The 13,018-nt window shown below is 43.0% G+C and overlaps 1 protein-coding gene across 6 annotated transcripts in view; it reads left to right on the forward strand.

Moving 5' to 3' along the window:
• SASH1 (SAM and SH3 domain containing 1) overlaps positions 1–13,018 on the forward strand; it is a 312,356-nt gene that overhangs the window by 280,145 nt on the left and 19,193 nt on the right. For 4 of the 6 annotated variants that reach the window (XM_053591083.1, XM_053591082.1, XM_053591084.1 and 1 more), the window contains 4 exons: positions 1,211–2,052; positions 7,266–7,340; positions 8,626–8,769; positions 12,180–12,315. In XM_053591083.1, coding sequence (XP_053447058.1) covers positions 1,211–2,052; positions 7,266–7,340; positions 8,626–8,769; positions 12,180–12,315 — 1,197 coding nt within the window. The remainder of the gene's footprint in view (positions 1–1,210; positions 2,053–7,265; positions 7,341–8,625; positions 8,770–12,179; positions 12,316–13,018) is intronic. The other 2 variants (XM_053591085.1, XM_053591087.1) reach the window with 1 other exon arrangement.

The raw sequence follows: 13,018 nt of genomic DNA on the forward strand, positions 1-13,018 counted from the left end.
CCCACTTCCCCCCCAACCTCTATATTCACCCTCTATATCTCCTGGGCATAAACGTGAAGTTGATCTTGGGCTGTTTTTAACGGTAGCTGGACCTTTTTCTTCTAAATTTTGAAAGGCCACTCCTCTTCCAGTCTTCTTCCCCCCCTCTGAAATGAGTATCCCTCCTCCTTCCTCCATGACGCTTAACCTCACATGAGCACCCTCGTCCCTGCTGGTATATTTAATGCCATCCTCTGTCCCCAGGAAGGTTTTCTTTTTTCCTCTCCACAACTCAGCGAGGGGAAAGCTGCCGAACTCCCAAGTTTCCCTCTAATTAAAGGGCCATGGCCAGTTGGGCTCACTACACCCACAGTTTGACCTATTTCTTTTCTCACATCTGTTCACATAACACATCCAGAAAAGAACTCAATTTTCCTGCCAGCAAGTCCAAACCTTTCCACTGGGCTCCGGAGGGCTTGGCTGGCCACCTGGGTCCAGTGAGGACTTTGCTAGCTGGAATCCTTGGGACCGAAGTAGGACACTCCATGGAGCTGCCTGCGTGTCAAGGGCCTTAAATGCCCTTGCAGCTTCCTAGCAGGGCCTGAGTTGATGGGAATATCTGGTCAGGATCACCCAGTTCCCTAATTTTTTGTGCTTGGCCTGTCAACAGGAGATTATTTGCCCATGCATATACAACCTTTTGTGCTGCCTGTCCCCACCAAACTCCCTTGGAGGTTTATTCACTTAAATGGCATAATGGCATATGTACCAATAAAAAAAGTCACTGTCAACCACCCAGCATTCATCATTCTCCAGAAGCAACAGAAAGAAGGGCCTTTTAGAAAGCGGAAAGAGTCCCCTTCCTAGCTGCTAAGGGTTGCACTTTGGAAGCTGGGAGGAAATTATCTTGAAATGCCAAGGCGTATTGTGGTAATGACTGGTTTTGAGTTTTGCGAATGGCATTTTCAATAGGTCTGTGAAGGTGCTTGGTCTACAAAGGTATTTAAAGAAGGAGAAGAAAACACATCTGAAACCTTTTAATGGGAAGCTTGTGTGAAATGACGCATTGGCATAGTGTATTTTTGTTTCTATGTGCATCTTGAAGTGGAGGGAGGTCACTGTGGTCTCTGTGTTGACTGGGTTGCTTTTTGCAGGGTGGGGTGTGTGAATAAAGATGTATGAGAGAATGCCAAGGTGGCAGTCACTGGAGACTCTGTTCATTCCCCTCCAGGTGGGGAGGAGCACATGCTGGAGAGCCCCCCGGTCCCGGTCCTGGAGGAAAGGTCCGCCCTTTACTCTGGAGTGCACAAGAAGCCGTTTTTCCTTGATGGCTCCCCTGAGAAACCTCCCGATGATGACTCCGACTCTCTCACCACGTCTCCATCGTCCAGCAGCCTGGATACCTGGGGAGCCGGCCGGAAGCTGGTCAAAACCTTCAGCAAGGGAGAGAGTCGAGGTCTGATTAAGCCCCCCAAGAAGATGGGGACGTTCTTCTCCTACCCAGAAGAAGAAAAGGCCCAGAAGGTGTCCCGCTCCCTCACCGAGGGGGAGATGAAGAAGGGTCTCGGGTCCCTGAGCCACGGGGTAAGTACGGATGGTGTTTGCTTCTATGACAACAACCGTCGCAGGCACCACCTGCTGGTGTCCCTGGAGGAGGTTCAGAGTGTCCGGAAGCAAATCCGCTTGAAGAAAACGGATACTAATTATTCCTGTTCCAGAGCTTTTCTCTGCCAGCGTCCCTCCAGAAAAGGCGTCCCCAGCAGCACCTGCGACCTGCAGCTGCTCCGGCAGAAACCCAAAGGGGGAGGCGGCTGCGGCTTCCCCGGCAGAAGGGTGCGCGGGCGCTCGGCCGTCAGTGAGTTCAATATCACCTACGTGGTGGAGCGGAGTCTGTACAGCCACCTGAACTTGACCCAGCTAGTGCGCCCTGCCTCAGACAGGACCCTGAGCAAGGCTGAGAAACAGGACCTGAGGCGGTGCCTGCTGGAGGAGGAGGAGGAGGCAAAGAGGAAGTGGGCCGCCACTGTCGACCGCTGTACTAAAAGGGTTCTCTTGAGAATCCACCAGAAGTCTGTGAGTCACAAAGCTGCTCCCAGGACGGCCTTGTCATTTCTGTGATGTGCAGTCAAGCATTATGGCCTTTCTTCTGCGGAGCTTCCTCCTGCCCTCTTTCCACTCTTAACCTCGGGGTCCATTCCACCCTCACCTCAAATTCCAAATCCTACTTTCACTTAGAGGCGGCCTTTCTCCTTTTCCATTGATCCACTTGCCAGTTGATGCTGGTCCCGAGCGAGGGACTTCCAGGGCACAGGGTGGGGTTTGGCTGCCTTGGGGTGGCTGTGTTGGTTCCCAGCCATCACATCACTTGACCTCAAAGAAGCTGATGCAAAACAGACGGGCACTTTGCCCTTGAAAGAGACGCTTACTCTTTCAGTTAATTAAAACAATAGGAGCAAGCTCACGGAAAGTTTGTCAATCATCACAGTCACCGATTCTGTAATTTGAAAACATTGTGAAGCACATTTATTTTATTAGTGGGGCAAGCAGAAAGTTTGTAAGTCTAACAAGAAAGAAAAAAAATCAGAGCCCTTTTGTTCTACTTAAGTCTATTCGACATTCATATCTTTTTAAACAAATGAATGGACATTTGGAAAGTTCCCTCACGGCCCCATGGATTCTTCAGTGTATAAATAGGAATAAGGTACTTATTTTTAAATAGTAGATTGTTTTTCACTTTTAATAATGATCAGAGACCTAGTGTAATTTATTTTCAGGGCAGGACTTACTTTGAACTTCACAATATGCATATTTTTCCTTGTGAAATTCCCACCTAACTTTAGTCCACGTAAAATGTGCTGAGTGAGGGAGAGTATGGAGTTCCTGCCCTGCCGCCCCCCGGTTCCTGGCTTACTCCACTTGGGACTGCTGGCTCTGTGCTCCTTTTAAAGATCTGAAAGAACCGAGGATGCTTCCACCAGAGCTCCCTCATATTTGTGAATAAGAATTTCTTCCCCAGATGATTACTGTGACTTAAACCTGTTCAATCAAGTTGTGCTTTTTCTTAACCTTTGGGTTTTCCAAGTATTTCCACACCTGCTGACCTTCTTCCTAGATCTCATTTTCTATCTTTTCACATTCATATCATTCTTGCAACACTTGTAAAATAATTAGTGTGTAGTAGAAACATTCCTTCTGGCTCTGCACCATGGCAACAGTTTTTTGCTAGTTTTGTCTTTATTTTAAAATAACAGAATTCTCTTTTTCACTCATTCAGCCTCTGGTCTGCTGTGACCCATGGATCTTTTGTAAAATACCAATCTTAGTATCATTTATTTTTTAACCTTCAGAAGCCTTCTGTCCAGTTCATCTGCCTTTGTACCTTTGGACCTTACCTTGAGGAAACAGATCCACTTCTTCTCTGTGAATTGATGACTCACCTCTGTGAGTTTTAATACTGTCATACTGAGGATTTACCCAATCTGAGCACCTTGAGTTGCTGTGTGCCTCTCACATTATTTATTGCCAGCTTAATGATAGAACTTCATCAGGACTTTCTCTCTAGACCAGTGTTTTTCAACCTCTTTTATGTCATGGCACACTTGAATCGAACCTGCAGTTAAACTTCCATGACACACTTAAATTATGTTGATCAAAAAAAAAAAAAAAGAATTTACTTACTATGCTTTGAACTTCTTTGGAAAATGATTTAATTAATGATCTTTAAAAAGGTTCATGGCATGCCTAAGATCCTCTCAGTGAAAAATCACTGCTCTAGAAGTTACAATTCTGAAGCTTATGCTAATTAACGTTGTGGGCCAGTGATTAACTCTTCACTAACACTGAAGAGTTAATCTCAGTTGGACATCTGGCCAACTTTGTTTCTAAGCCCCGATCTCACCTTCCCTCCTACCTCCAGACAAGCTGGTACTAGGTAATCTCTATCCCAAGTATCCATGTGAGACTGAGCTATGTTTTAGGTACTATGAACTTGAGGTAGTACTGGACAGTTTTAATACTTGTTAAAATATGTGTTCAGTACCAAATTAGAAATTTGCACATACCTTTTGTAAGTGCAATTATGTAATCAGGAAATAAATTTTAATTTTCTAATTACGTAGAGAATGCAAAAGGAAGTATTTTAATAATAGAGCTTTTTTTCTCTTTAACGAGGGATTAATCTTAACTTCTTTGCTAAGTTTATTGTAAAAGTTCTTTTCTATTCTCTTTGTCATATATTTCCTTCATTTTATCCAAAAGTTTCATCTTCAACCTTGATCTTTCTGTCTTTCAAAAATGCCATATTTGCTTGATGAAACCTCAGGGAAATGATAATGCTTTGTATCCATTGGAAGTGGTCACTTGTCATTGCTTTTTATTTGGTCATTCAGTTTTTGTTTGGGAGAACAGACATGCATGACATTTTGGACTTTTGTTCATTTTTAAATTCAGTCCCCTCAAAACATGTTTCCAACTGCATGATCATTCCATTGACTAGTGCTTCTCATCACAAGTATCAACCTGAAGTGTTTTTATAATTACCTGTACAGAACATGTATGAACTAAAAAAAAAAAAAATCTTCATTTAGGCTTCATTTATTTAGAGCAGTGGTTCTCAACCTTCCTGATGCCGTGGCCCTTTAATACAGTTCCTGTGGGTCTTGACCCACAGGTTGAGAACCGCTGATTTAGATTAGATTGTCAAAGTCAAAGACTGGTTTATTTTCCTTTTACTGTGCTCTTCCCAATCCATTTCTCTTTTGAAGGAGTGCTGCTTCAAGAACTGTTTGATGTTGTAGAAAACAAATTGGAGATGAATTCAAGCAATATTTATTGTTATATTCTTTGTCAGTCCTCCACTGATAAAAAGGAGTCAGTTTCAGATAACTGAGCATATCACTGGGAGAGACTTTAGTTGGTAGTTAAGAACATCAGTCTACCCTTTAAGCTTTTCAGTTTAGGAATCCATGCATCCAGCAAGCATATGAAAACTTAAATGAGCTTCCAATTTATTGCAGTCACAGTTTCCACATAAATTCTTTGTCAGTTATTTCATATGCATCAGAAATAATGTGCTGGGCTGTCGTGCTGCATAGATGCTGTAGTTGAAAGCAGGGACTTGCAAAAGCATAAAGTGATCAGGCATCTGGGTGCCATACTGTGTCTGTGAAGCCCTGAGTCACAGGAAAGGAACTAGAATAAAGTCATTGCTTTTGCAAGAATGAGCAAACTTATTTGGCATTGTAAGCTGGAAAGGGAAAGTTAATGTTCAAAATTAGCCTTGAGATATGCTGCTGACGTGACTTACTCAGGTGATTTAGTGCGTGCTTTATGTAGAAAAGCCTTTCTCTTTTTACAGAGTAGATATAGGTCCAAAGGAAATAAGATTCCCATTGACATTTAATATAAAATTAGGGTATGACCATTGGGAAACAAGTCCATAGTAGATTTAAGACAGTGGCAATAGCATTGGTAAAGAACAGCAGATCCCTGATACCCTGATGTTGGGTGTCCTGAAATGTCCTCCTTGTCTGCAGGCCTTCCCGTGTGCCATTTATTACTTTGTGGCCCGTTCCTGAGATGCTCTGGTTTTACAGTTGAACCCAGATTGTGAGGTCTAGAACAAAGCTACAGCCCATAATTTGCAGATCAATAATGTTGACTAAGCCTGAACTTCAATATAACAATTATCATGGTCGCCTACCAAATTCTCAGTTATACTTCATGAAAGGTCATGGGAGAAACCAAGATTCATAGAGTGCCTTGTGACAGTGTGCTGGAGGCTTCCAGTATGTGACAGACAGTGTGCTGGAGGCTTCCAGTATGTGATGGAGCTATTGGTTTGCTAATGAAGACTCCAAAGCTCAGAGAGTTTTAAGTACTTTACCTATGATCACACAGCAAGTAAGTGGCAAACCAGGATTTGGGTCTACATCTGTGTGATTTCAATAACCTAAGCCTTTTCCTTCCAGAATGTTTCTACTCTCTCAATTCAGTTAATTAATATGAATCTAAAGTACCTTTGTTTTAAATAAGCAAAGCTTATAGCATATACAATAGAATCTCTGTAAGGTGACCACCCAAGGCACCATAACAAACTGTTCAACATACGGAGATGGGCAACGTAAGGAATAGGGCCTACTGTACTGATACAGACGCGTGGTGCATGTCCAATCTATGAAAATTAGGTCAACGTAAGGAGGTGATCGGTGTAGGGAGGTGGTCAACTATGGAGATTCTGCTGTATTGTATTTTTCCATTCATTTTTTCCATTTAATAGCTGGTGGTTAGAGTTCTCTTAAAAAATTGGTAATACAGAATGGTAGAGCCTAAATCCGCTATTTGACTTCTATTACCAATATTTTCAAAAAAGATAATTTGTTGTAACAAAATTAGAGTGTTTTTTTTTGTGGGGGGGGTCGGGCAGTCACTGAGTGGCTTTTGCTAGAAAAACAACAGCAAATTTGAACCCAGTTCTTCAAATAAAAAAATCATGGAATTTTAAGCAGTTCCCTAAAGTTTGAAACAAATGAAAAGGACAATGGAGTTTTCATTGTTTATAACATCAGCATTTTTTTCCTATTGAAATTTAGGAGGGTAGCCAAAGACATTGAATCAACCCCCCCACATACTCCAGGCAAATGTGGTGTCTCCACTTGATCCACTGTGAGAAAAGGGGTCATCATTAATTAAGTGGGGCATTTAGATGGGGAAGTTATCAGCATTTTTGGCTAGGATGGAGAAGCAATGAGTGAGTAATACTCTTGGCTTGATTGGGCTACTATAAACATAACCTTTACCCCTTCCCTTTCTCGGTGATTTATAACTAAACAAAACAAAAGTCTGTTAGAAAATCTTGCTGTCCGTGTCAGAGCTGTAGAGTTTCAGGCCTGGGTTTCCAAGACCATGGAACACATGGGTCCTCCAATACAAATCCCTCCATTTTCACTACCGTAGGTAGCAGATACTGAGGTGAAGTTCTGTGCTCAGGGTAGTCTAATAGCACTGAACTCCTGGAGGGAGTTGTGTTTTGGGTAAATGGTTGGTTTTTGCATGTTGAAGGGATTGTGTAGGCAAAGTTCCAACCACCCGTTGAAGGGATGAATGAGTGACAGCTCCTTCCGACATGAACCATGTGTTTTTTTCCTCATCATTTCTTATTTTCTCCTTTCATCCTCTACACATACTTGTGATTCACAGATGTCCTGCCACTGGGAAGTGGGTCAGTGCACTGCTTTCGGACATAAGCATAACCCAATTATTTCTGCCCTGCCCTCTCTTTTCCATAGAGAACCTGCAGTTTTGGAGGATTCGACTTGACAAATCGTTCTCTGCACGTTGGCAATAACAGTTCTGATCCGATGGTGAGTACCGGTCAGAGGAAATCAAAAGATTCAGACCCCAGCTGTGTTTGATGATAGTTTCCCACTCGCTGGGTTTGAGAGTGGATCCTGGGTAATGTTTTCCTTGGTAAACCTCAATCACGTTTGGAAAGAAACCCTGCTTCCCCCATCTTAAAGACCCACCAGGGTTCCATGTGGAAAGGGTGATGATGACTCTGCCGCCGCCTCCCTCCTGGGAGTGGCACAGCTCCTTTAAGGCCTTTGTTTCCAACTTTCTTCAAACAAATCCAGATGAGTTTGGCTTCTATGGGCTGAGTCACCGTGCACAGCCTTTCCCCCCCCACACTCTTCACAAGTCCACAGCTACTACACATGTGCCATGCTACAGGATGGAGCCCTGGGATTTGGAGACCAAGAATCTGTACTTGCATTTCAAAAAAATCCATCTTAGCACAGACCCACTACGTGACCCACCCCATAGGCATTTGTGATCTGGAGTGTTCTGGAATGAACCCAGTCCCCTTGGAGCAAAGCAAACCAGACCCCCCAGGCCCACAGCTACTGCCTTTTCATACCTGGTTCTGTCGTATACATCTGAAGTGTTTGAGAATTTCCTGGAAGAAAATTGATCTATGTTATTTGAATATCAAGTTTTACTGATGCTTAAACCAGTAGTTTTATGTAGTTCATCTTTTTAAAAAGTGAAAGTATGATTTTTTTTTCCCTTTTCCAACAGAAAGGTTTTTTGGTTTGTTTTTTAAAGGCAAATTGAATGAGAGGTGACCACAATCCAGCTAGCTGGGAGATGGGAATTCACACACTCTTAGGAGTCGCCCACACTGAGCAGTGTGGTGACAGAAATCCAATCATGTATTTCCAGCAACGGCGTTCCTTGCCCCTTTCCTCGGGCGATTCAGTAGCGTTACCCCCACCTTCTGCCACACTCCTGGGATTACAGAAACATCGGTTCAAGTAAATCGCTCTTTGATGAAATGTAGTCCCCTTGGGTGTTTGAAATGATGGAAGAAACAAAACTGGGCAAGAACGTACTAAGAGTAAATAAAATAAAAAATGACTGACATCCTACTTTGAACAAACAAATAGACAAGAAGCCCCTTAGTCAATAGGTTTTAATGTTTAATCAAAGATTGAAACACAGCCCTGAGTTACCTTGAGAACAATTTTAAGATCTTAGAGCATGCCAGTATTTTTCTGAAACCTAGAACTTGAATGGTTTGAGTAATAAAACCTTTTTCTGGGCTTCATTTCCTGGGACTAACCGTACTTGTAACCTTCTGTTTTACAGGGTAAGGAAGGAGATTTTGTGTACAAAGAAGTAATCAAATCGCCCACTGCCTCCCGCATCTCTCTTGGGAAAAAAGTGAAATCAGTGAAGGAGACAATGAGGAAAAGAATGTCTAAAAAATACAGCAGCTCAGTCTCTGAGCAGGTAGGCAGCTACCCAGCAGAAAGCCTCCCTGGTTCTTCTAATGACAAGGAAAGCTGAGGTGCTTTTACATGGTGGGTACAGCAGCATTTCCCACATATTTCAATACGTAGATTCTTTGGCATTATCCTGCTGCAGGATGAGGTTTTGTTTATGTAGAAAAACATTTAATTGACAAGCATTTGTTAAAACATCTTGGGTTCAGGCACTTTTCTTAGTGCTGGGAATATACAGTACAATCTCTGCCTTTGCCTTTTATGTGTCTATAAGAGGAAAGATGTGTATAGAGAAATGATTACCCTTTTGTGCAGTAAGCACTATACATTTCCACAGAAAGGAAGGATTTTACTTTCTAAAATATCCCTTGCTGCAAAATGGATGTCACCAGAATCAAACCTAAAAAAGTTTTTTTGGACAGCAGACGTCTCCACTGTGGTATAAATTGCTCTGGAAGCCCATAGCCAGCCTGAAAAGTAAACTCGGAAAGTGCTTCCTGGCTCCCGGACCTCCGTAGTAATCATGTTTCTGAGAGAGGTATTTGCACTCACTGGCCCTATCCCAGCCATTAAGATAGCACAGAAGTGATTCTGCCTCCCCTTGTCCTATAATCATTGCTAGAAATATGACCAGTTTCTGTCTTAATGGCATGGTAGAGAGTGGGCCTTCGAGGTAATTTTGACCATCATATCTTCAAAACACTCTCCTCTGGCACCTTTATAGTAAGCTTTGTGGCCTGTTGAAGAAGTCCCAGTCCCCCAGCTGGCTGTCTACTTGAAATATGTGGGAAATGCTGCTGCATCTGCCAGATGAAAGCAGCAGAGAAAGCTAATGTTGTTGCTCCGCTGCTGCCCTCTGGTGGGCGGAGTGAGCTCAGACCAAGCATCCGTCTGTGAATCACTCGGCACCACCAGCCAGCTGTCATTGCACTTTGATTCAAACAAAACCTGGGGGACAGCTTCAGTTTATCACAATGCTTCCCACGGGGAGGGGAGGTTGAGAAGTGGGGTGCAGCTTTGCTCCCCCCACGACCACAGGGCAATGTCTAGTGTTGTCTTTGGTAGTCGCACTGGGCGAGAGCGAGGTGGGCGTGACTGGCATCTAGTGAGTAGAGGCTGGGGACGCTCCTTGGTGTCCCTGCATGTGTAGGATGGACCCCCAGCAAAGGATTCCCCACCCAAAATGCTAAAGGTGTTCCTAGCTTATTAGACCTGCAGGGGAAGTTTGGGATGCCTTCTGTGCGCCGTCTTCAGGATTTTTTCCTTACCCTTGTTATTTTCTTGTCATGTGTGTGAAGACACGGATGGTGCGCCTGTATTTCCACCTAGCAATGAAGTAAACCGTGCACACTCCTGCCAGTGACAGCCTGCCAGAGAAAGAAATGCTGCTAATTTAAAGCACTTTATTAAGTTTGCTTTTCCCCAGAATTGAAGCAGCCACTAAAAGCCCTTATAAGCTTATGTTCTCAGCAGTGTTCTGCTTTGTGGATCATTAGCATAGAATTTTAATGTCATTTTGAGCATTTTTCTATAATTTTACTGCCTTATATAGCAATCTTGTATTCTTAATCCTCTTCTTTCAAAAGCAATCATTTCACATACGTTAAAGAAAAAAAAGAAACAATTCATTATAATGCTTTCTAGAAAGAAAATGAACGTGAGATTTTATATGATTTGAAAAACTTCTTAAGGGCGGCGCCTATGGCTCAGTCGGTAAGGCGCCGGCCCCATATACCGAGAGTGGCGGGTTCAAACCCAGCCCTGGCCAAACTGCAACCAAAAAATATCTGGGCGTTGTGGCGGGCACCTGTAGTCCCAGCTACTCGGAGGCTGAGGCAAAAGAATCGCTTGGGCCCAGGAGTTGGAGGTTGCTGTGAGCTGTGTGAGGCCACGGCACTCTACCGACGGCCATAAAGTGAGACTCTTGTCTCTACAAAAAAAAAAAAAAGAAAAACTTTTTACTAAATATACCAATCATTATGGTAGTGATTTTTGTTTTCTCTGCTATATTTGTTTTGTTCCTGCTACATGCCCAGAACCTAGTATAGTACCTGTTCTTATAGGTAATCACTAAATAATGTGATGAATAAATTAATTTTAAATTAAATTTTAATTTTAAAGCATTTGAGAACACAGAGACATATTTAACACTGCTATTTTTTAAAATTTTTGTGTTTATAAAAAATTTTTCATTGGAAAGATCATGAACTTTATGATTGAGAAAGGAAGAATGAAATTTTTTTTTAAGGCATTCCTATGAGGCAGCATTGGTAACTTCCCAATAATGGAAACCCTGTTTATAGCTGTTTTTGTGGCTTTTTGCACACTTTCGTTAAATATAAAGCTCAAGTGTGTGTTGGACCAGAATCTGCCACAGCCGATGTCCTTAAATGTTTGCAGGGACTGCAGAATCGCATTAAAGGCCTCTGATGACTCAGCACCATGCAAATAGCAGGTTTCCTTCAGATGGTTTCATGCTCACGTGGCTATGCAGTGTGCTAGACACTTCTCTATTTTAGCATGGAAACAGTTCTCACTGCAAACTTTTTGAAGTGTGATACTGTCTATCGATACAGCACCACTAATCACATCAGCTCGTTATGCTTATATGTGCAAAGGAGGAACTGGAGGGAGTTGCTAACTTAGCCACTCAGAGAGTCAAAGTACCGCTGAGTCACTGCTGGCAGCTCTGATCTGAAAGAGCTTCACAGCTTTTACTAACAACACTGAAAAAAGTGAAAGAGACTAAAACCGTAGGAACTTTTATTATAGACCGAAAAGTAGAATTTTTGCTGTATATCTGAGGCTTAAGTTGGTGTTTCTTTAGTGATTTCAATTAATTTGGGTACATAGAAACATAAGAATATGGCCAATTTTTCTCCCAAGGAGTATACTTTTTTTAAGTATAACTGTTTCCCTTTAAAATAGATTAAATAGCATCTGATGGTCCTTCATATCAGATTGGTAGTGGATTATATTTGATTTGCATTTGGAGTCCAACCTTGTTGGACTTTTGAGTATGCTGAGTCTCTAAGCCTTTAACTCAGTGGTTCTCAACCTGTGGGTCATGACCCACAGAAAACAAAAATCACTACCATAAGGGTCGCAGCATTAGGAAGGTTGAGAACCACTGCTTTAACTGAATATTTCCTCTGTGTGGTAGATTTTTCTCAGAGATCTCAATATCTACTCGAGCGTGGAAAGTACTGAGTGCTTAATAAATACTAACATGGGCCCCAACTTTTAAAATTAACCAAGGGTATAAGATAAAACAGGAGGAGACTATTTCACATAGGATTGATTATGGGTATAAATATTGATCCGATTGATTCAGCTGAGGACTAAATTGCTGAGAATTACAACCCAGCACCTGTCTTCTCTGGTGAAGCTTATTTCACTTTGCTGAATTCATTTCAGGACTCTGGCCTTGATGGAATGCCGGGCTCCCCGCCGCCTTCACAGCCTGACCCAGAGCACATGGACAAACCCAAGCTAAAAGCCGGGGGTTCTGTGGAAAGTCTTCGGAGTTCTCTGAGTGGCCAGAGCTCCATGAGTAAGTCTCATTTATCACTGGAGAATGCTTTTCTTTGGAGTTGAAGACAGACATTTATTGAGTGCCAGGTTCAGGCAATTTAAAGATAACAAAGACCAAGTTCCCATCCTCGGGGAGCTGCAAGAGCGTCAGACCTGACAGCTCTCTGGATTAGCATCATCCATGTTTAGCAGTGGACATACCGCTCTGGCCCAGAAGAAGGGATGATTAATTTTCATCAGGGAAAGCATCACAGAGGAAGGAGTTGGGGAAAAAGGGGGGAAAAGCCAAGCCCATGAAGATGATCAACAAAGTAAAGGGAAAGGGGAAGGGAAATGTCACCAATAACAAATACCGAGCTACTAGCTCAGGCCTACTGGTCGCTCGCGTCAGCCAAATGATACAGGGAAAGAGACCAAGTTTGGAGCCGTCACTTTTAATTTCTTACCTTGGGCAAGTTGTACAATCTCTCAGAATTTGTTTCCTCATCTGTAAAATGGGGTGAAGGTAGTGTGCATTACAGGTGAGAGCTTGTTGAGTGGCAAGGTCAGCGTCTAGCACCTAATTTGGCAGTGCCCTCTGTCAAGGAGGCTCCTCGTCCTGTGGGTAACTTGCTGTGAGTCCGCTGTCCAAGCAGAGGCTCCCCGAGGGGTCATAATTGGAGAACTCACAGCTGGGCCCAGCTCTGGCCCTGACACCATGGCAGCCCATGGCCTCCTTTCTC

Source organism: Nycticebus coucang, chromosome 5 (assembly GCF_027406575.1).
Source record: "Nycticebus coucang isolate mNycCou1 chromosome 5, mNycCou1.pri, whole genome shotgun sequence".
NCBI classification, from domain to species: domain Eukaryota; kingdom Metazoa; phylum Chordata; class Mammalia; order Primates; family Lorisidae; genus Nycticebus; species Nycticebus coucang.